Genomic DNA, 23886 nt, shown 5'->3' with positions numbered 1-23886 from the left:
CTCTCTGTCCCAAAAATAAAAATAAACGTTGAAAAAAAAATATTAAAAACTCTGCATTTCAACCCTCCACTATTATTATAATGTACCAAACTGCTGTATCAAAGGCAGTCCTCCCTCCCCTTCCTTCCATCCTTCCCATCCCTCCCCAATTTGATTCTCTAAATAAATTTCCATAATTTCTTCATCATCCGTGGGAAGACATACCAGAATCTTTGGGAGTACAAACCCTTGAGGATGATTTTCTTGGAGTATATTTAACAGATTCACTGCTCTAAATAATGGCAAGGCACCATAGGTGTTCACAATGTATACTGTGATAAAAGTGATATTCAGGAAAATGATACTTATAGGCCTAATGGAAGCACTGGTAGGGTCAAAGGCCAGGAGGCAATATATAATCCAAATACATGTATCTTATACTGAGGCAGACATAGGTTCAAATCCCAGCTCTAGCTACTTACTAGTTGTGTGAGCAAATTATAATCTATCTATACCTTAATTTATTTATGGGTGAAATGGGGATAATGATAATATGTATCTTAAAGGGCTATGATGAGAATTAATGACATTAATAATATATAGATAGATAATATTAAAATGAATGTAAGACCTTGGTCCGTCACTATTTATTATAACAATGATCATAATCATTATCATCTAGCAAATCATTTAAATAGCAATTAAAATCTGAATCACAAAGTTGAGTCATTCTTTAACTCTAGTTCTGACTGATTAAAAAAAAAAAAGCCAAGTTAAAAAACCCCACGAAATTACAATTTTAAGAGGGCATATCATCTCAGGAGTTGTAAATATTACTAACAACAGGTCATTTTACAAATCAGTTCAACGAACACTTCCTGACTGTGTACTATGAAAAACATGCTGTGCCACATGTAGCAGGAGATACAAAAATACCTTTTATAATTCAGAACAAAGGGCAACTTAGCGTTGTACCTGACTAACTCGATTTACTTCCTCCTCTTCTTCTTCAGCTTCCTCTCCAAATGAAAGTAAACTAAAATTTCTTATCAAAAAAAAAAAAAAAAGGAAAAAAGAAAATTAAGAAAAAATTAAACAAAACTTATTGCATTTTCAAGGCAATAGAATAGAATATACAAGAAGAAACACATTTTGACCATTCAGCAGTATCTAATATGACTTAGGATTCAGCAGAAATCTACTAAGGATCTGTATTTTCAGCATAATGTTAAGGCATTGGCTTCAGACCATAGATACTTCACATATTAGATGAAACTAATGACTAAAATCCATCCTGAGCACGACCATTAAGTATACTAAGTCAAGCATGACAGAAATAATTAAGCTTTTTATATACATAAATATTGGTTAACAAAATGGAGATTTCTGAAAAACTAATAAATATATAGCCCCAAGAGCACTACAAATGGGAAGCAATTAATCTAGCATCTTCCAAAATAGGTCTTAAAATTTAAAAACTGATAAAAGTTATGCAAAATTGTCAAATAAAAAAAATATAAGCAATAATCTTAACAAAAAAAGAGCCCATTGGGAAGAAGAAACTGTCTTCTCTGAGGCTTCAAATTAAAGACATCTCAAGGAAGATAAATAATAAGTTATTAAAACTCTCTCTCAAGTATTGGAAAAATAAAAGATTTGGCAACAAAGAGGAATTTTCTTTCAAAACCTAGATGCAATCAATGACTACCAAATCATCCCTAAGATATTTGCTATGAATTAAAAACAAACAAAAAACAAAAACACATAGCTTTCAGGCTTGTTGCCAAGATAAATAATAGTGATGAAATACTGTATCTGAATATGGTGACAGTGACCTTTCACTCAGAGATAAACTACTCAAAATAAATGAATCAAAAAATAGGAGAGCAAATATATAGCTATATAAGAATTTATTTTGCCACAAGACATCAACTGCTTATTAAAGTGGCTCATATTTGACAGTTTATAAAAGTGACTTAACTTATATTGTAGGATGTCACAAAAAGAAACAAATATGTATTGAATACCCATACCACTGGGTGTTTTCAAATTCCTCTTCTTGTTTTATCTTCATAACAACCAGGTGTTGTAATTATAATCTCCATTTTACAAGATGGGGAAACTGGGGCTCAGAAATATTAACACACTTTGCTTCTTATAAACTGAGGCAGGATTACACTTAGAACTGTCTGAATCTATCACTTAGGAATAAAATAAAATAACTAATATGGACGCTGGAAATCACTAAAAGATTAAGCTGAGATCTGACTCTCTGATATCTATTTTTATAAAATAGACAAAACTAATAATGTGAAAAATACTGTTGACAAAATACTGAAACTTATTTACTCCAACACAGGAGCGAAAAATTATGTAACCATGCAGTCATTATATCATTCATACTTTACTTTCCAAGTTCTTTATACTGAGCATATATTAATTGAAAAATTAGTAAAAAAAAACAAAAATTCTCAACTCATTTATATAAATAATTGCTATAGTGATCACAAATATTTATCTGTTTATTAATACAGATTTCATATAGACAGCTGACACAATACTTCTTCAGATTAAGTTCAAGTTATATACAGTTTTTAAATATAAGAAATGAATTTTTAGGGAAAACCGCATAATTCAGATATCTTCCTGGCCCACACTGGCCTCCCCCTTCACTAGTAGACAGTTGTTACAAAAGGAAATAAAATGAATTAAATGAATTCTTCAGCTTTTCAATCTGAAGAAAAATGTTTCTATTATGATTACTTTGTGCCTTTGGGCTTCAATTTCTTTACTTCCTCCTCTGGTTTCTCTTTTTTTGGCTTTTTTATTTCTCTGGGAATGATGTCATCAAAAGGATTAAACAAAACCTATGAAAAAATATTTTGAAAACATTATTCCATTTTTTAAAACTTCACAAAAAATTAAGACCAATATTTAATTATGTTGACATTAGCATTTATATTTTTTGCTCACATAACTATTATAAGTCTAATATATATACTACATAAAGTGCTTCCACTTACATGGTCTCATTGTATTCTCTCAATAATCTTATGTGCAATTAAGTACAGTGTATTTTATCCTTATTTTATAAAGAGGAAAAATATTCAAGAAACCTTAATATCTAGTAAGGAAGGCAAACTCAAGGGTTTTGACCCCAAAGCAAATGCTCTTAAGGACCTTGCTTCCTCAATGAAGGATCACTCTTAAATTACTTAGGAAGTTACTTCATTCAGCTAAATAAGTCTAATTCCTCTAACTTTCCACTGTAAATCAAGCTTTTCATGCATTGGATTATCAGCTAAAGTCTCATCCTTGAAGTCAAACCTTCAATTAAAAAAAAAAAATTCTTAATCAGAAATTGCACCTAAATTACACAGACAAATTCTGAGTTGTACTATTGATTTAGTATAAAGCCTCCATCCATTAGTTTAAAATACTAATAATCAGTTTCTTTTAAATGATCAATTAAGCACTGTATCTTAGAAATCATGCTCCTACCTCACAACTTCTTATTTTATGTGGATTGCATGGTCTTTCTTCCTCATCAACGTCTACTTCTGTTAGCCGTAGCATGTTATATACCGTATCCCCTGTAACCTATCAGATAAGAAAACTGCAAACTATTATAATTATTCTTTGAATTTTTCTTAACGTTTATTTATTTTTGAGAGACAGAGAGGATAGAGCGTGAGTGGGGGAGGGGCAGAGAGAAAGGGAGACACAGAACCCGAAGCAAGCTCCAGGCTTTGAGCTGTCAGCACAGACCCCAACGTGGGGCTCGAACCCACGTACCACGAGATCATGACCTGAGCCAAAGTTGGACCTTAACTGAGCCACCCAGGCGCCCCTATATTCATCTTTGAAGTAAAGGAAGACTTCTGAAAATATTTTTTTCAATAACTAAAAGGAAATTTCAAATTTTTATATAGGAGCATATGTAGTAATAATGCAAATAAAGCAATTTCATCTTAATCTTAAAGGGGAAAAGGAGAAATGGAGTTCAATCCCTTGATAACATTTTTATGAAATTTCATATATATATATATATAATATCAGTTTTCATTAAAAATAAAAATATAATGCCAGGTAACCTCCTACTGAATGACAACTTTTTTTTTTTTTTAATTTTTTTTTCAACGTTTTTTTATTTATTTTTGGGACAGAGAGAGACAGAGCATGAACGGGGGAGGGGCAGAGAGAGAGGGAGACACAGAATCGGAAACAGGCTCCAGGCTCTGAGCCATCAGCCCAGAGCCTGACGCGGGGCTCGAACTCACGGACCGCGAGATCGTGACCTGGGTGAAGTCGGACGCTTAACCGACTGCGCCACCCAGGCGCCCCTAAATGACAACTTTTCATTAAAAAAAATAATAAATTTAGATTTTATAATTGGGCAGAACAAGCAAATAAGAACACGTGGAAGTGCTTTACAGATATTATCTTGTTTAATCCTCATAAACATCCTAAATACAGGTCCTTATACTCCTTATCTAGAGAAGAACATTGAGATTCAAAGAAGTTACACAGCGACAGTGTTGGCCTTTCTGAATTCTCATCACTCACCTATACTTTGTCTCCAGTGCGAAAGGTATATAATAGCAATTGTAAAAAGTGGTTCACAATGACAACCTAAATCTCATTTTATTATATGCTGTTACTTTTTTTTTTTTAATAACAGGAAGGAAAATCGTTGAACATCAGATAACCTGTGCTGGAGTGGTTCAAATGTGCTAATGCTTATTTCTTCACCTACGTTGTTAAGTTTTAAGCAACAATATTGTACTACATGTTTTCAGCATGAGTCCTTACATTCAACATTTCTCAGGAGTTTGAAAGCAATACCAGTTTTCCAGTTGTGCTCAGTTTGTTTTTTCCTCTTCATCATCAGAAAATCCAGTTTCATCTAGGCTGTGGGGAAACCATTCCTACTGAACCAGCAGAGGGAGCTGATACACTAGGGATGTGTAACATGCCTAAGACTTAACACATGTGGGAATGTGGGAATTAGAAGAGAAAGTGAGAAAACAAAACGGTCAGAATCCTCCTTTAAACAAAACGGTTCAAAATTCTACGGAAATGATATTCCCTCATATGATGCTAAACGTGAGCAGGATTAAATAGCTCCTATTCAAAATAGTATTTCAGGTAAAAAGTTTTAATGTTAACACAATTTCCACTTTAAACTTTAAGGAAAACTTAAAACTACTAAATCTTGTTACCTAGATAATGCCTAGGTTCCTAAGAATGTAGAAATAATATTAGCTGAGTGATGCAGTAGCTAATACCATCGGTATGTTTTAGAAAAAGGAAAATTTTAAAGTTATAATCAATGACTTATTTGAAACATACACACATAAAGTTCAGATGGTCCTTCATAGTTCACTATAAAAGGGATATATTCCACCATTTTTAGAAATAATAAAAAAATAACCCAGGGAATATTTTTATGAGGGCAACTCCTAGATAAGTTGGCCATATGTATCATAGAAGCTGAAGATAACTGGACACAAACCTTTCCAAAAATGGTGTGCTTATTGTTAAGTTCATCTGCTCGACCCAGTGTAAAGAAGAATTGGCTGCCATTATCATGAGGACCAGCATTTGCCATGGCAACCAGCCCTCTCCGATTAAAACGTAACCGTGAGTGGAATTCATCCTGAAGCATTAAAAAAAAAAAAAAAAAAAAAAAAAAGTTTAGTGAATGATCTCAGTTATAAGGACCTTCATAGTCAGTAAACAAGGTTCTATACAACTTCTAATCAAAAATGCTAAAGTTTTGGGGCGCCTGGGTGGCGCAGTCGGTTAAGCGTCCGACTTCAGCCAGGTCACGATCTCGCGGTCCGTGAGTTCGAGCCCCGCGTCGGGCTCTGGGCTGATGGCTCAGAGCCTGGAGCCTGTTTCCGATTCTGTGTCTCCCTCTCTCTCTGCCCCTCCCCTGTTCATGCTCTGTCTCTCTCTGTCCCAAAAATAAATAAACGTTGAAAAATGCTAAAGTTTTATTTAACTGATTTTCTTTTTTTTTTTTTTTAATTTTTTTTTTCAACGTTTATTTATTTTTGGGACAGAGAGAGACAGAGCATGAACGGGGGAGGGGCAGAGAGAGAGGGAGACACAGAATCGGAAACAGGCTCCAGGCTCTGAGCCATCAGCCCAGAGCCTGACGCGGGGCTCGAACTCACGGACCGCGAGATGGTGACCTGGCTGAAGTCGGACGCTTAACCGACTGCGCCACCCAGGCGCCCCTTAACTGATTTTCAAGTATAAGCAAATCCAGTATTTATTCCCTCGATGCTATTAAACTTGACTTCACTAGCCTGGAAGTATCTTCTAAATATACACAACCACAAATTTAGCCTATTTTATGGGAAAGCTGCCCATATTTACACAGAAGAAGACATTCAAAGGGTAAGTGAGTTCAAACTCATTCCCCTATTCTTCACATCCCTCAAAGTAATCTAACTTTTTAGAACCTTCTATTTTTTTTCTCCAAAAAAACCTACCTTTGAATCACGGCAAAGTCTTCAACTACTGCCCTTCCCCACTCTGTTCTAAAGGTCATGAAAAATTTGCTTTCTTCTTGGTTTTTAATTCAAGGAAACTACTATAAATTGTTTTACTCTGTTTTTTACAGGTCTTTGTTAAATCTTTTCTGAACAAGCACTGGTCCCATTTGCCAGTTTTCCAAAGAGCAAGAGCAAGCCTTTCTAAGGTGAATTTCTTGCTATGGGAGGGCTCCATAACCTACATTAGTCTCTCCGTTAACAGAATTTCATTCCAGGCCTGATGCTAGACTCATTTATAATATAGCCATGTTATGTAATCAATGCTTTTCAGAAAGAAAGTTATTTTTCCTTAATAAATAATTGTCAAAGATTTGAACTCAAAGAGTTCTAACTCTGTATACCCCGTGAAAAATGACCTAACTAAAAAACTTAACAAGGTAACCATATTACCTGGACACAATAGGCAAAAATCTCAATTTAGAAGGAAATTGTCAAAAAGAGCTATTCTGTTACACTGAATAACAGAATAAAGGAATGCTTCCTACTAGATGGAAGCTCCAAAATCCGGAGACATCTCAATTTGGTAAAATACAAAATAGTTTTATAGTGACATTTGAGACTTTTTTATTATAACCATTCCTCATTTTCTAAGGCCATTATCATCTGGAAATTAAAGCAAACAGTTCAAGTGTTGTTCTCAAGAATCACACAGTGACCCAGTAAAAAATTAAAAGAAACTCCAGACCCTCTATCTCATTAGTAAAAACATGATGTCTTCAAAAATTCTCTCACTTTAAGAACTAATGATGTTTACTCATTCAAAGAACATGATATTAGCACCATCAGATAAAAAAAACAACATTTAGTGTTTACTTGAACCCTCTGTGATTTTAATACCTTAACTAGGACATTAACTCTTTTTTTCTTTTTAGTTCTGTGTTGGCAGTTAACAAATCAATCACCTATTCTTTTTTTAATTTTTTAAAATGTTTATTCATTTCTGAGAAAGAGAGAGAGAGAGCGCGCACGCACATGCACAAGCAGGGGAGGGGCAGAGAGAGAGAGACGGAGACACGGAATCTGAAGCAGGCTCCAGGGCCTGAGCTGTCAGCACAGAGCCTGCCTGCTGCGGGGCTCAGAACTCACAAGCTGAGCCGTAAGATCATGACCTGAGCCAAAGTCAGATGCTTAACAGACTGAGCCACCCAGGTGCCCCATCACTGACCTATTTTTGATTAATATACTTTTTTCTAACACTTTTTATGTTAATTCTTTCTTCTGTCCCTTTGTGATTTCCTGTTGTGTAATGCATTTTCCACTACAGGGGTCTACTGTGCACAATTAAGAATGAATTCTGGGGGCGCCTGGGTGGCGCAGTCGGTTAAGCATCCGACTTCAGCCAGGTCACGATCTCGCGCTCCGTGAGTTCGAGCCCCGCGTCAGGCTCTGGGCTGATGGCTCGGAGCCTGGAGCCTGTTTCCGATTCTGTGTCTCCCTCTCTCTCTGCCCCTCCCCCGTTCATGCTCTGTCTCTCTCTCTGTCCCAAAAATAAATAAAAACGTGGAAAAAAAATTAAAAAAAAAAAAAGAATGAATTCTGCATTGGACCAAATTGTGTCTCCCCAGAATTCATAGGTTGAAGCTGTAACCCCCAGTGTGACTGTATTAGAGACAGGGCCTATGAAGGGATAATAAAGGATAAATGATGTCATAAGTGTGAAGCCCTAATCCAATAGCGGTGATGTCCTTATAAAAAGAGGAAGAGACACCAGAGCTCACTCTCTCTACCATGTAAAGACACAGCGAGCAGGCGGCCATTGACAAGTCAGGAAGAGAACCTTCCCCAGAAATTGAATGCCAGCAAGCTGATCTGTACTTCCTAGCCTCCAGAACTGTGACAAACAAATTCCTGTTGTTTAAGTCACCCTGTCAATGGTATTTTGTTGTAACAGTCCAAGCACATTAATATAAATTCCATACAGTATTAAAAAAAAATATTTTAAAATGGCATATGAAATGTTCTAAAACCTTTTTACATTTACAGAGTTGTAGATATCAGATACAGTCAGATATCAAGAATTATGTTATGTAGTCTTTTTTTCTGACTCACATTTTCCTCACTACCACCATTAGCTCTACCTGAATTCAATCTAGCAAAAAATTAGCAATAAGACAACTCTGAAAGAATGCTTGATAGGGTAAGTGCTGCTCTTATCCCTTATAATCCCAAACATGTGATAAATACCAGATTTTGTGCAGTAATGTGAAATGTAGGTTTTTCACCAGGGGCACAGTGATTTTCAATTAAGGAATCCAAATTGATTTGCAAATAAATAACAATAAAAATTCAGTCTCACCTTGAATGGGGCTCCATAGATAGATTCTCCACCAGTCCCTGTGCCAGTAGGATCTCCCCCTTGGACTATGAAACCAGGTACAACTCTATGAAAAATGGTGTTGTCATAATATGCTGAAAGAAATTTAAAATAATTTAGCAAAGTCTAAAGTGAAGTATATAGCTATCAGAGTTAATATAATTAGAGTCACAAGATCTCCCCCCCCCCAGAATGCTAAATAGGCTCCTAAACCCAAACCTTTTCTTCCCTACTTATTATAAAATGCCTACTCAAAACAGCACAATTTCTACAAAAAAGCATGACTGTTGTTGTGTTGTACTTATTTCCAGGAGTCTCTCAAATTGCATTACAGTTTATACATAAATATATTATTTGGAAGCTTTTAATATACAAGAGAGATCACATATGATCTCCTAATAGTACTTATTATCGGGAACCTAAAATCACGAGGGAGACTTCACCAAGGAAAAGAAGTTGCATGTGGGAGAAGCATGGCATCTCGGTGAGGTAAATCATGAGCAAAGAAGTTGTTGAGAGCAAAATGGCAAAAATTAGGGTTTGACTGAATCAGGGAGTTTATATTAAGAAGTAGCAACAATGGACAATATGAATAAGAAAAGATTCTCAATATCATCAGTCATTAGGGAAATGCTAATCAAAACCACAATGAATACCACATCACACCCACTAGGATGGCTATCATCCAAAGGAAAGGAAACTAGCAAGTGTTAGTGAGGAGGTGGTGAAACTGGAGCCTTGTACATTGCGTGTTGGGTTGTAAAACGATACAGGCACTGTGGAAAAGTTTGATGGCTCTACAAAATTTAAACACAGAATTATCCATCAATCTTACTTCTATGAATACATCCACCCCCCAAATTGAAAACAGGCACTAAACAAATACTTGTATATGAATGTTCACAGCAGTGCCGTTCGCAACTGCAAAAGGAAGAAACAATCCAGATGTCCATCAATGAGTGAATGAATAAACAAGATGAGGTATTTACATACAGTGGAAGATTACTCAGCCAAAGAAGGGAATGAAATACCGATATGCACTACAACATAGATGAAGCTCAAAACTATGCTATGTGAAAGAAGCCACACACAAAAAGTCATATATTATATGATTCCATTTATATGAAACATCCAGAATAGGTAAATCCATAGAGATGGAAAACAGATTGGTGGTTGTCAGGGGAGGAGAGAGGGGAGAAGTGGAAGTGATTGCTTAATGAGTAGTTTTCTTTGGAGATAATAAAACTGTTTTGGAACTAGACAGAGGTGCTGGTTGTGTAACATAGCAAATATACTAAATATCATTGAATTGTCTTTGAAATGATTACTTTCATGTTATGTACATTTCACCTCTTTTATAAAAGATCCCTGAATGAAAGGAAAAAAAAATTATTTTTATCTCACCCAAAGTAGTTTTGAACTTATATGAACTAATCAGGTGAGTACAAGAGGAAAATTTATGTAGAATATAGGTGTAGCCCTGAAGTAAGTGCTGAATAAACAGACTCTATTATTGTTGTTAAATCAAACAAACAAAACCCAACTAGCAACAGACTAGACTGAGGTGGAGTCAATTACTGAGTATAGGCCTAGCTCAGTCACACACTGAGGCTCGCAAAGAGAAAGATGGGAAAAGCAGAATTTCCTGAAAGCTTCGCTGAGCCTGCAGAACTGCCTGACATCAGTTTTCGTGTCGTCGTACAAGATTATGAATGTCTTTATTATGTAAATAACATTGAAAGGAGTCTTTTCCTACTTGCACCTGAACACAGCCTAAGTCATATAATGACAAATACAAATCAAGTGCCTACCGTGGGCCAGGCACTGTACTGAAAAATTACTGATAGAATTCATGAGGTACCTATTACATAGATACTCAGTGACACTTCATGAGTCAAAACAAGAATGTGGTTTATCATAATTCATAAAGTACTGTAATATAGTGGCTTGCAGGCACCCTCATAATTATTTACATTCGCAAGATATAACTGGATATAAAATCCATATTTTAAAAAATCTAATATGTAATCTAACAACTGTATCCAGTATAGAGGATAGATAGGAAGAAGTAGACAGGAGAAACAACTGATTTTTTCAAACCCTTCTCCCAGTGAAGTTGTTGGGCTGTGTGCACAAGAGGTCTCCAGTGCAAACAAGTGCTCCTTGGTTACAAATAGAAACTAAAAACTAAAAGGTCTAAAAGTATCTCTCCTATATCCTTAAGTAACCATTTATTCAGGTTAACCCTGTATGCAGCATGCAGGAGGAGTTCTGAGTCTTGGCTTTTGCTAGCTGCTAGCTTAAACTCCATTTATTTTTTCCCCTCTTTTTATTTTTTTATATTTATTTCGAGAGAAACAGAAATAATGCGAGTGGGGAAGGGGCAGGGAGAAGGAGAGAGAAAGAATCCCAAAGAGCCTCCGCACAGCTAGCGCAAAGCCCAACTCTAGGATCAAACTCACAGAATTGTGAGATCACGACCTGAGCCTAAACCAAAACCAACAGTAGCATGCTTAACTGACTGAGAGCCACACAGATGCCCCTCTTTTTTCCCCTCTGTTTAAATCACTGGGATACAATTGACATTTAACATCACATTGGTTTCAGGTGGACAACATAATGATTCACTATTTGCATATATTGTGAAATAATCACCATAATAAGTCTTATAGTTAACATCCATCACCTCACATAGTAACAAATTCCTTTTTCTTGCAATGAGAACTTTTAAGATCTACTTTCTTGGCAACTTCCAAATATGCAATACAGCATTATTAACTATCCTCCACATGCTGTACACATAATTTTCTCATTATAAAATTAATATTATAAATTAATTCACTGTGTTCTGAAGATTAAATAAGATAATGTGGAGGCAATCTATAAACTTTCAAGTTCAACACAAATGTGAGGTCAAACTTTAATATTTTCGTTTAAATTCTATTTCGTTTAAATATGCAACATGCCCCAGTCTACATCAGAAAATGATAATAATCCTTTAGGTCCATAATATGCAACCAATCAACTTTTTTTTTTTTATCAGATCTGCTTTTTCAAAATATCAAACTCCCAGTATAGAGAATGGACTGGAAGGAAGTGACAAGGCTGGAGGGACAGGGAGCAACTATTGTCCCGAGAGTAAACCATGACTGTGACTTCTACTGAGAGGCACATACTTAAGAATTCTCTAGAATAAGACTCAGAAATCTATTAGATGTGAGGGAAGAGGGATATGAAAGAGATCTTTATTATTTGTGCTTTCCAATTTTAAAATAACCCATCTTACTCCTTTTTCCTATTAAATCTTTTAGTGATATTGGCTTTTTACTTTAAGCTTTTCCTTTTTATATTCCTAATTATATTCCTGTTGGATGAATGAAATTATAATACCATATATACTGAGTAGGAATTTTCTATAATTACTCTACACCATAATTTTATAATCTACCATGGCTAAAATTTCAAAATTCTACAAAATCTCCATATCCATCATTTCTATTTCCATGTAACTTATTCATATCACTGCTGACAATGCATTTATGGTTGTCTTTATAGTTTACTATGTACTATAATAGATTTTGTGGCATGCAATAATGTTTATTTGACTTTCTTCTTAAATGTTTTTATGTATCATTTCCATAAGTATTGTGAAGAAAGTGATTTTCTCATTTCATTATGTCTGGTAATATCTTCCTAAATTTTCTCCACTATTGAAGAAAGACATTTTCATGTATCTTAAATATGAAATAAAGTTCCTATTTGGCCTCTGTGGTTCCGGTATTTGCCATTATAGTTTTTATTTCTGGCTGTACAATGTATGGGTATCATGGTACACTTTATCTAATTATATTTCTGCCGAGTACCATATAGAAATTTACATTTGCACTTTTAAGTGATTTATGTGTATTTTTCTAGAATCTGGTGTTTGTGTTTAATTTTATAAACATTATCATTAATAACTTTTTATTTATAACTCCTATTGTTTCCTGTCTGCCCTGTTTATTTTGGCCTCTTAGGATTTTTTTAAACAAATATTTTAGTTTTGTTTTTTTTTTTTTTTTTTTTTTTTTCAACGTTTATTTATTTTTGGGACAGAGAGAGACAGAGCATGAACGGGGGAGGAGCAGAGAGAGAGGGAGACACAGAATCGGAAACAGGCTCCAGGCTCTGAGCCATCAGCCCAGAGCCCGACGCGGGGCTCGAACTCACAGACCGCGAGATCGTGACCTGGCTGAAGTCGGACGCTTAACCGACTGCGCCACCCAGGCGCCCCATAAACAAATATTTTAGTTTTTTAAAGATATTTCTGTTAACCTCTTAATTTATACTTATGTTGGTCACTTCTAAAGAATAGGAGGTAGGGGATAAAGATAACTGATAAAGAATAGACCTTTTTTTAACTTTTTTTTAAATTATTATTTGAGAGAGAGAGAGAGAGAGAGAGAGAGAGAAAGCACAAGTGGAGAAGAAAGGCAGAAGGAAAGCGAAGAATCTCAAGCAAGCTCTGCTTGGAGCCTGGAACCCAATGTGGGGCTCAATCCATGACCCTGGGATCATGACCCAAACTGAAATCAAGAGTCAGATGCTCAACCAACGGAGCCACTCAAACACCCCAAGAATAGATCTTAAAGAGTAAATCTGAGGTAAAATAGAAATAAAGAAATTAATAGTTACATAAAGCATAAAAAATTTGATTTTCTTAACTACTTCTCTTTCTGCTTCCCACTTTGTTTTGCCAACCTAAAATTTTACTCCTTCCTCATACTTCAGAGGAACCAACAAAACTATCAAAAGCAACAAGCTTCCCTTTCCTTCTTTTTTAACCTGTATTTTAAAAATTTCACTCACCTTTAAATATTCACCTAACTATTCCACAAAACCTGCAATCCAAGAGTAAGGCTGTGTAATTCTAGATCTTTCATTTCTATAAACACTAAAGACATCCCCCAGACACCAGAATGACAAATTCTGTATGTGGAGTCTAAAAAAGTTAAACTCATAGAACTGGAGAGTAAAATGGTGGTTGCCAGGTGCTGGCAGGTGGGAGAAATCGGGACATGTTGGTCAAAAGGGATAAATTTTCAAATATAAAATGAATAACTTCTGGGGATTCAGTGTACAACATGGTGAGTACAGTTAATAATACTGTATTGTATACTTGCAGTTTGCTAAGAAAAAAGATCTCAAGTGTTCTCACTACACACACACACACACCCACACACACACTCGTAACTGTGAGGTGATGGATACGTTACTTAACTTGACTGTGATAATCATTCCAGTGTATATGTATAGTACACACTTGTACACCTTTTAAAAAATCATGTACAACCTAAATATATACAATTTTTATTTGTCTATAATAGCTCAATAAAGCTGGGGGAAAAAAAAAGACTAAGAACTTCCGCTATGAACAGCATTTTAGTTGGGAGCCATATCTGGCTCCACCTTCCTAAGTTTGTACTATTTCTTCTTTAATTCTGGAAATCATCCCTTTTTGAAAAAAATACTGATATGAATGCTAAAAGATCTTGACATATCATGACTTGTTTAAGTAACAGAATTAGTGAATTAAATGAGGTTCTCCAAATTATATTTTAAAAACTTGACTTTATTTGGGGGTATCTTCATTTCAGTTAGCCTTCTCAGGCTTCTTGTTAGCCTTTGCAGTAATAATTCTCTCTCTCACCTGTTCAATTAAGAGAATTGCTGTAGTTATTTTTCTTATGATTTTTCTATTCTCTTTCTCCACGTATTCTTCTATAGAGGGGAATAATTTTTGTTGTTCCAATTAAGTTTCATCATGACCTAACTTAAGAACTTTATTTCTTCTTCATTGTCATATTATATCCAGATGTTTTCTGTTTCTTCCATTCACCTGGTCATGGATTGTTAATTACCATTCATTCTTTCTAATGTTTTTGTACTTCCAGTCTTCCCCTGTAAAATTTGAGCTTTTGAGTCTTCAAAACTTCTTTCCAGAAAGAAGTCTGACTTTTCTGTGTCTACTGTGTTTCTCGACTCTGTTGATAGTAATTTGAGGATTCTCTGACTGTACTACCTGTCTGACTCAATTTCCTTCCTGCCTGCCATAGCAATTATTAATAATGGTCTTCACAGATGTCCTTCTCTTTTTCTTTTTTTTGGGGGAGGAGGCTCTGGGTATTTTTATACCTTAAATCTTCCCCTGATAATTATCTATTTGTGTAATTATTATCTATTTGGAGAGCTCTAGCTGTACCCTTTTACTGGTTATATTGAATTATCTTTCACACCCTGCCTTTGACTCAAAATGCTGTTTTCTGATACCTAATTAACCTTGTCTGTCTCTACAAATCAGGTATAACTTAGAAAGACAATGATTTGCCACCACAGGAGATATTTGAAACCATATGCAAAGTATCGTCAAAACCAAGTTGCAAAAATGTTTAGAATGTTTAGTTCTATAAGGGAATATTCTGAAGGAGAAAACACTCAAGTGGATATAATTCTGCAAAGTTTACTGAAAGAAAAATAGTCAAATTGTGACTCAGTCTAAAAACAGACTAGAGACATCTATAATGACATCACTGAATCCTGGATGGAAGGCTTCGTGGAGAAAGCAGAATTTTGGACAGAGATTAAAAAGTGGGTAGACTTGTAAACAGTAAGGAAGGAAAGAAAAAGTATTCCAAAAAGAAGACTGAGGACATGAAGGAGGTATGTGGATATGTGGACAAGAAGGAACTGCTCAGGAAATAAAATAATAGTCAACTGAAACCATATAGTTATTTAGTGCAATGAAACCAAGTTGAAAAGCTAGGAAGCTAAGCTGTCTGAGGATTCAAATACCAGATGAATAAATAAAAGGGTAAAGAGATTAGATAGAAAGACCAGGTAAAAGACAATCATAATCATGCAGGTGAAAGTCAAGGCAGTGTGGTTTAGCTATAGCTGACAGAGGAAGATTGGAGTAGAAAAGTCCACTAGTCATTTTGACATGTAAATTACAGCTAAGAAAAGAGGAAATGGCTGGAATTCTAAATCTGACAGTCATTTGGAGAGAAGTAACAACTGAAGAGTAAAGACAGTGGAGAACTAGGGGCAATCATAGGGAGTACTCTTATTTAGAGGATGAAAGAAAGAAGTACAGAACAGGCAAGAAGATCAAAAAGGATCAAAGTTTTATTTGGTGACATAAATTTCTCTGCTAAAGATATAAAGATTTATTTGAAAGACAATCTTTATCTCCTCTATCCATTTCCTGACACAACAGCTCAACACCATATCATTCATACCCACTCCTATCACTCATTACCACTATTTAACAGCAGACTTCAATGTTGTGGAAAGATACACTTTTACCTTCCAAACAAAGCTGAATGAAATTTCTGCAAGCTTTGGGAGCTTCTTTTGACCACAACTCTATGTCAATATCTCCAGCTGTAGTTTTCAATAAAACCTATGGAAAGAATATAACATCATTATATTAAATTATCATTTTGGTTTGATAATCAGTTGAATTGCTGCTCAAAATGAAGCATCCATTAATGAATTTTCAATTTTAAAGTTAAAATTTTAAAAACTTGCTGGGCTTGTTATACTAAAAAAATTATAACAGGGATATCACAGTCTTTTCAACAAGTGGTACTGAAAAAACTGGACAGCTACATGCAAAAGAATGACACTGGACCACTTTTCTTATACCATACATAAAAATAAATTCAAAATGGATTAAAGACCTAAATGTGAGACTTGAAGCCATAAAACTCCTAGAAGAAAAGGCAGACAGTAATTTCTTTGACATGGGCATTAGCAACATTTTCCTAGATATGTCTCCTCAGGCAAGAGCAACAAAAGCAAAAATAAACTACTGGGATTATACCAAAATAAAAGCTTCTGCACAGCAAAGGTAACAATCAGCAAAATGAAAAGACAACCTAATGAATGTGAGACGATATTTGCAAATGATATATATGATAAAGGGTTAATATAAAAAGTATAAAGAACTTATACAACTCAATACCAAAAAAAAAAACCCAAATAACACGATTAAAAATGGGTAGAGGACCTGAATAAACATTTTTCCAAAGAAGACATACAGATGGCTAACAGACACATGAAATGATGCTCAACATCATTACCAATGCAAATAATCAATGAAATGCAAATCAAAACCACAATGAGATATCACCTTAGACATGTCAGAATAGCTAGAATCAGAAAGACAAGAAATAACAAATGTTGTCAAGGATGTGGAGGAAAAGGAATCCTCATGCACTGTTGATGGGAATGCAAACTGGTGCAGCCACTGTGGAAAGCAGTACAGAGGTTACTTAAAAAATTAAAAATAGAATTACCATATAATTAACTCCACTACTGGGTATTTACCCTAAGAAAATAAAAACACTAATTTGAAAAGATATATGCACCCCTGTGTTTATAGCAGCATTATTTACAATAGCCAAGATATGGATAAATGGATAAAGAAGTGGAATATATATAAATATACAGATATATAGGTATAGATATAGATATATATAGTATGTGTATATATACACACACATATATATATAGTATGTGTATATATACACACACATATACACACACATATATGTGTGTGTATATATGTATATATATACACACTGTATATACATATACATATATATACATATATACACATATATATACATATACACACACACACACACACATATACACACACACACATACACAATAGAATATTACTCAGCCATAAAAAGAATGAAATCTTGCCATTTGCAGCAACATGGATGGACATAGATGTTAAAATAATACTAAGTGAAACAAGTCAGACACAATAAGACAAATACCATGTTTTCACATGTATGTGGAATTTAAGAAACAAAGAAAAAAGACAAACTGCAGACTCTTAAAAACTAAGAACAAACTGGTGGTTGTCATAGGGGAGGTGAGGTTGAGACAGATAAAGGAGATTAAGAGTACATTTACTTTGATGACAGTGAAAATTGTACAGAATTATTGAATCCTTATACTGTTCACCTGTAACTAATATAACACTGTATGTTAACTATATTTCAGTAAAAGTATTCATTCAGTACAAGTCATTATACATTTATATCTTTCCCTTTTTTTTTTAATGTTTGTTTACTTTTGAGAGAGAGAGAGAGGCAGAATGCGAGTTGGGGAGGGGCAGGGAGAGGGAAACACAGAATCCGAAGCAGGCTCCAGGCTCAGAGCTGTCAGCCCAGAGCCCATGGGGCTCGAAGTCATGAACTACAAGATCATGACCTGAGCTGAGGTCAGACATTTAACTGACTGAGCCATCCAGGCGCCCCTACATTTATATCTTCCAAACAGCAATTTCAGAAATAATTTAAGATTTAAGAAAAAGCAGCATATACCTTTATTAATCAGAAAAACTTATTCATTTAAAAATCAGTCATTTAAACTTGCTTTAATTAAGAAAGTTTCTTGCAGCTTTCCTTCCAATAAAATTGGTATAGCAAATTAAGAAACTAAAGAACAATGAATCTATGAAATTGTGACACTATGAGACAATTTTAAAATTATCTTTTTATATACCAACACTCTACTTGCTCGTTCAAAATCATGCAATTCCTAATTTAAAACAAAACATGCCTAATCTAATTCTGGGTTGTATATGTTACTAAAATGGTATGTCTTAAAATCATCATCTACAGTACATGGAATCCGTTCAAAGTCTCCTTTCTACCAGCTCATGAAGGTAAGGCCTTCTAACTTGGCACAGCAAGAAACTATGTGCAAAATAAATACTCTATCATGACAAACCAACCCAGCTGGTTTCTCAGTTTCTTGGAAGGTATATATTTGGGATACAAACTGAGTTGGCTGAATAACTCCCTAGACTGTATCTATAACAGTGGGTAATACCTTCTGGTTTTCTTTTTTTTTTTTTTTTTTTTCAACGTTTTTATTTATTTTTGGGACAGAGAGAGACAGAGCATGAACGGGGGAGGGGCAGAGAGAGAGGGAGACACAGAATCGGAAACAGGCTCCAGGCTCCAAGCCATCAGCCCAGAGCCTGACGCGGGGCTCGAACTCACGGACCGCGAGATCGTGACCTGGCTGAAGTCGGACGCTTAACCAACTGCGCCACCCAGGTGCCCCTACATTCTGGTTTTCCATGAAAACTGGTGTCCATCCCAATCTTAAAAGTACAGTATATCTCAAAAGACAATATCCTGTCCTACCTATTATCCCCTTGTATACTTGAAATAAAATGCTACTGTTAAAGGGACCCTTGACATGTCTTCCCTTCCTTGCAACTCTAATACAGTGATCTCCAACTTTTTCAGAGTGTGCATCCCTATTAGCAAAGAGGAAAAGGGAAGTGGGAAGGGAGGTAAGGAACTGGAACACAGAGTTCCCAAATAAGTACGTTTAAATACATGTAGTACTATATTACTCTAGTACTGAAAGAGTCACAGAAGATAAACATTTCAAAGCATTACATAAAAACAGTATTTTAAAATATTTCTTAATTTATTCTTCTTTACCAGTGGTATAATCAAACTTAAAAAAAAAAAAATAACAGCTTTACTGACATATAATTCACATACCAAACAATTCACCCTTTTAAAGCATTTGTTAGTATAATCCAGACATTTGCCACCACCACAATCTAATTCCAGAACATTTCCTCACCTGAAAAAGAAACCCTGTAACCCATTAGCAGTCACTCCCTATTTCTTCCTACTCATAGGCCCTGACAAACACTAATCTTTCTGTATCTATGAATTTGTCTATTGAATATTTCATATAAATGGAATCATACAATGTGTGGCTTTTGGTATTTGGCTTCTTTCACTTAACATAATGTTGCTTTCAAATTGTAGAGGTCCATCTTCCTGTTCTACTCACTTTGTTTTAAAAGTCTTGAAAATGACAATGGCTTTATATTCTTACTGATAAATATGCCAAGGCACAATATACACTTAAGACAAAGTTCATCATTAACAATAAATAGAAATCCGTATTTCAAATAATTTTCATAATAATTTCTAATTTTTTACATACTTCCCATGTTGAGGCATCAGGTCTTGTGGTTTGCTTATGTTTACATTATTAATATTACTTTCAATATGAAATCTGTGAGGGCTGGTCTAGTTAATCCAGATTAACAATGAAATGTAATCCATTTAGCATGATATTAGGAAAAATTACATCATGACATATAAAAAGTGACTAAGTAAATGAATATATATGTTCCTTTTTATATATAAAAGATTACATTTAGGGGCGCCTGGGTGGCTCAGTCAGTTAGGCGTCCAACTTTGGCTCAGGTCATGATCTCACGGTTTGTGGGTTTGAGCCCCATGTCGGGCTCTGTGCCGACAGCTCGGAGCCTGGAGCCTGCTTCAGATTCTCTGTCTCCCTCTCTCTCTGCTCCTCCCCCACTTATGCTGTCTCTCTCTGTCTCTCAAAAATAAAATTAAAACATTTAAAAAATATTCTAAAAAAGATTACATTTACACAAAGGAAACGATAAATGCAAGCAGAAGAATGTAGCTTTTCTCTTTGCATCTCATGATGGTTTTGCACAGTCCCTGAAGTGTGCACTCACTGGTTTAAGAAACCACTACTCTAAAGAATAAACTAATGCACACCATCCCTCCCTTTACAGTTTCTGGAGTCAGCTGCTCAAATTCCAGTACTGACTGACCCTTGCACTTACAAAGGGTAAGGAAGTTTTTTACTTTGGACATGCTATCTAACATATCTGTGACTCAACTTTATTATCTAAAATAGGGACAATAATATCCTCATAGGTTTCTTGTGAGAACAAAATGATTTATTACACATAGACTGCTTAGAACATTACCTGACAAATAGTAAATGTTCAAAAAATGGTAGCTACTATTGTTGTAATTATTCTTCTTCTATAATATTTTTGGCCACAGTCAACTTACACCCAGTAAAAAGAATGCATACACAGTTGGGCTACCTTGTTTACCAGAGTTTCTTACTCTTTCCACTGATAAGCTACTGAATTTATAAAGAAGGCACATGGCTCCTTCCTCCATACATTTCTTTTGGCCATCACTATTTTGTCAAGTATTGGTGCTCCCTTTCTTAAAGATTCAAAATAAGGCAATACTTTGATAATAAAATGTTTCTTTTTTTAAATTTTAATGTTTATTTGTTTATTTTTGAAAGAGAGAGACAGAGCACAAGTGGGAAAGGGGCAGAAAGAGAGGGAGACACTGAATCAGAAGCAGCCTCCAGGCTCTGAGGGGTCACAGCACAGAGCCCAAGGCAGGGCTCGAACTCATGAACCATGAGATCATGGAGCCACAATAAATGTTTATTCTTAAGAAACGTTTCATTGGGGCGCCTGGGTGGCTCAGTCAGCTAAGTGTCCAACTTCATTGTGCCTCAGGTCATGAGCCACAGGATCATGAGCTCCCAGTGCCATAGGATCAAGCCCTTAGTGGGGCTCTGTGCTGGGTGTGGGGATTAGGATTCTCTCTCTCCCTCTCCCTGCCCCTCCCCCACTCACTCACGTGCTCTCTCTCTTTCCCTCTCTCTCTCTCAAAAAAAGAGAATATTAATATGCAATTTAAATTAAGTGATCATAATACATAGAAATTTCATCTTGAGTGTATAAAGACATTTCTATCAAGTGGTACATTTCTGTATGTCATCTTCAGAGGCCAGAGTTACAACAAAACACAGCACAACTTATAAACAACCACTGATATGATAAGTCAATTACTTCCCAGGTTGATACTATGCTCTTTGAAGGGAGGAATTTTGTCCCATTTATTCTGAATATCTCTTAATCCTTTTAGTACCTAATGTAGCATTAGACAGCATAGGCACTAAACAAACATTCACTGAGAAAACATATTGTTATATCTGTTTAAATTCCTTCCAGGCCCAAATTCTTGCCATGTGCTCTCTATGGTACAGAACTTTGAAGCTTCAATGTCCTCAACTGGCCTTATGTTAAAAAAAAAAAAAAATCCCCAACTGTGTTTGAAGGAAACTTTGGCTATGCCTGATGTTCTTTGTAAGCCCAACTCTGTTTCAGAAGGACAGTATTTTTTTTTTTTTTTAGTTTAGTTTGAGAGAAAGAAAGTAAGAGAGAATTCCAAGCAAGCTTCACACTCAGTACGGAGACTGACAAGGGGCTCAGTCTCACAACTGTGATATCATGACCTGAGCCAAAACCAAGAGTCAGACAATCAACTGAACCACCCAAGTGCTCTCAGAAGGACAGTATTTATCAGTTTGCATGTACTTATTTACATGATTATTTGGTGAATGTACATTTCACTCAACTGACTCCATATTAGAGACAATGCTGGTTTTCCTTTCCCTTGTATTCCTAAAACCTAGCATAGAGGTTGGCATGTGCTAGTTGCTAAATAAATATTTGTTGAATAAAAGATCTCCTGTTCAGGCATGTATCTTTGTTAAAGGTTTTCCTCTTTATGACCATGTCAAATCTTCCTTCCAGAGTAAAACAACTAAATCTTCCCTTGCTCAGCAGCAATATAACCTCAAAGTCACTGATGCTTAATACTTTAACTTAAGAGAAATAAAATATTAATCCATCCATTCATTCAGTCAGTACATATTTGAACTCCTCCTACCATGTGTCAAGCACCATTCTAGATGTCAGTCCCTGCCATCATAGTGCTTGCATTCTATAGGGAGGAGAATGGGAGGCAGAGGACACAATAAACAATAACTAGTAAGTACACAGAAAAAACTGAAGAGGGAAAGGGCAGGGAATGTTGGAATGCAGGACATGAATGGAGTTTGTGATTTTATAGAGTAAACAGAAAAGTCCTCTCTGCCAAGGTGACATTTGAGCAGGCCAGATTGTACTAAAGAAAGGAATAATAAGTGTGAAAGCCCTGACTAGCAGGATGGGCAATATTTTTATTCTCTACTAGTGTTTATTAACTGAGGGTGATATCACCCTCAAAAAACATCTGGAAATATGACGAGGTAGGTATTCTGAGTTTTCACAATGATGTGAGATACAGATGAGGAGTAAGGAGAAGTTCACACAGCAAAGAATTAAAAGAATGGCCCATCTCAAAACACCCACTAAAATTCTTGGTGGGGATATCAATTAGAGCATTATTGTTTTTGTTTTCATATTGCCTTATTATATTACAAAATGTTGATCAACAAAAGACTGCATAAATTATGATATAGTCATGCAACAGAATCGTATCTGATGTAAATTTAGTTTATCCTAATTCAACTATGTGCTTTAAAGTTAAAAAAAAAAAAATGTTTATTTATTTTTGCAACAGATAGCGAGCACAAGCAGGATAGGAGCAGAGAGAGACAGAATCTGAAGCAGGCTCCAGGCTCTGAATTGTCAGCACGGAGCCTGACATTGGGCTCAACTCAAGTACTGTGAGATCATGACCTGAGCCCAGTCAAAGGCTTAACCGACTGAGCAATACAGACGCTCCTCAACTAAGTACTTTCAGTCCCACTATTTTCTCCACTATGTTGGTCCATCTCATTTCATATGTGGTGAGACTAGCTCACAGTTTAAGAATCCCAGTGATACTTATTCCATTATTGACTCCTCTGCCTCATACTGCATATAAAAATCTTTGATGGGAACTGACATACCTTGACCATTAAATCAATCAGGAAATCATTCTCCCATTCTAATGTGGGAACATTTCTCATTCTCCACTTTCATGTTTTAAGACCAGCTCAAAAGATACCTCCTCCACGAAGCTTTTCTCTTCTTCCTCAGTGGCTCATTTTTTAGTACTTACCGTAGCACTAGACTTCCTCTCTCCATAAGCATGCCTATTGGACTTATCAGGTTTTTCTTTACCTGCTTACCTCCCAAACAAAACCATAAGCTCTTCTAGGGCAACAACTAGACCTTACCCATCCATCTTTGTGTCCCCAGCACCTAGTACAGTGGCTGGTGACTACTAGGCATTCAATACATGATTGTAGAATGAATGGAGAAAGAGCGATTTACAAGTTAAGAAAAACAAAAATCACAATTTTAAA

At 35.6% G+C, this 23886-nt stretch overlaps 2 protein-coding genes across 4 annotated transcripts in view; both read right to left on the bottom strand.

Annotated features, from left to right (window-relative positions):
- LOC115518461 (spliceosome-associated protein CWC27 homolog) overlaps nucleotides 1–23886 on the bottom strand; it is a 195655-nt gene that overhangs the window by 171246 nt on the left and 523 nt on the right. The window contains exons 2-7 of the mRNA XM_030321943.1: nucleotides 16204–16300; nucleotides 8842–8954; nucleotides 5495–5638; nucleotides 3481–3579; nucleotides 2743–2846; nucleotides 955–1024 (exon numbers count right to left, since the gene is read on the bottom strand). Coding sequence (XP_030177803.1) covers nucleotides 955–1024; nucleotides 2743–2846; nucleotides 3481–3579; nucleotides 5495–5638; nucleotides 8842–8954; nucleotides 16204–16300 — 627 coding nt within the window. The remainder of the gene's footprint in view (nucleotides 1–954; nucleotides 1025–2742; nucleotides 2847–3480; nucleotides 3580–5494; nucleotides 5639–8841; nucleotides 8955–16203; nucleotides 16301–23886) is intronic.
- LOC115518421 (spliceosome-associated protein CWC27 homolog) overlaps nucleotides 3519–23886 on the bottom strand; it is a 103395-nt gene continuing 83027 nt past the window's right edge. Inside the window, exon 14 of one of the 3 annotated variants that reach the window (XM_030321899.1) lies at nucleotides 3519–3578. In XM_030321899.1, coding sequence (XP_030177759.1) covers nucleotides 3543–3578 — 36 coding nt within the window. In that variant the 3' untranslated portion in view covers nucleotides 3519–3542. Of the gene's footprint in view, nucleotides 3579–8893; nucleotides 8958–23886 lie in introns of those variants that run through there. The other 2 variants (XM_030321897.1, XM_030321926.1) reach the window with 2 other exon arrangements.

The sequence above is a fragment of the Lynx canadensis genome, chromosome A1 (genome assembly GCF_007474595.2).
Source record: "Lynx canadensis isolate LIC74 chromosome A1, mLynCan4.pri.v2, whole genome shotgun sequence".
In the NCBI taxonomy this organism is placed as follows: domain Eukaryota; kingdom Metazoa; phylum Chordata; class Mammalia; order Carnivora; family Felidae; genus Lynx; species Lynx canadensis.
Note: the sequence above shows the minus strand (reverse complement) of the source record. Positions and strands in the feature narration are given on the sequence as shown.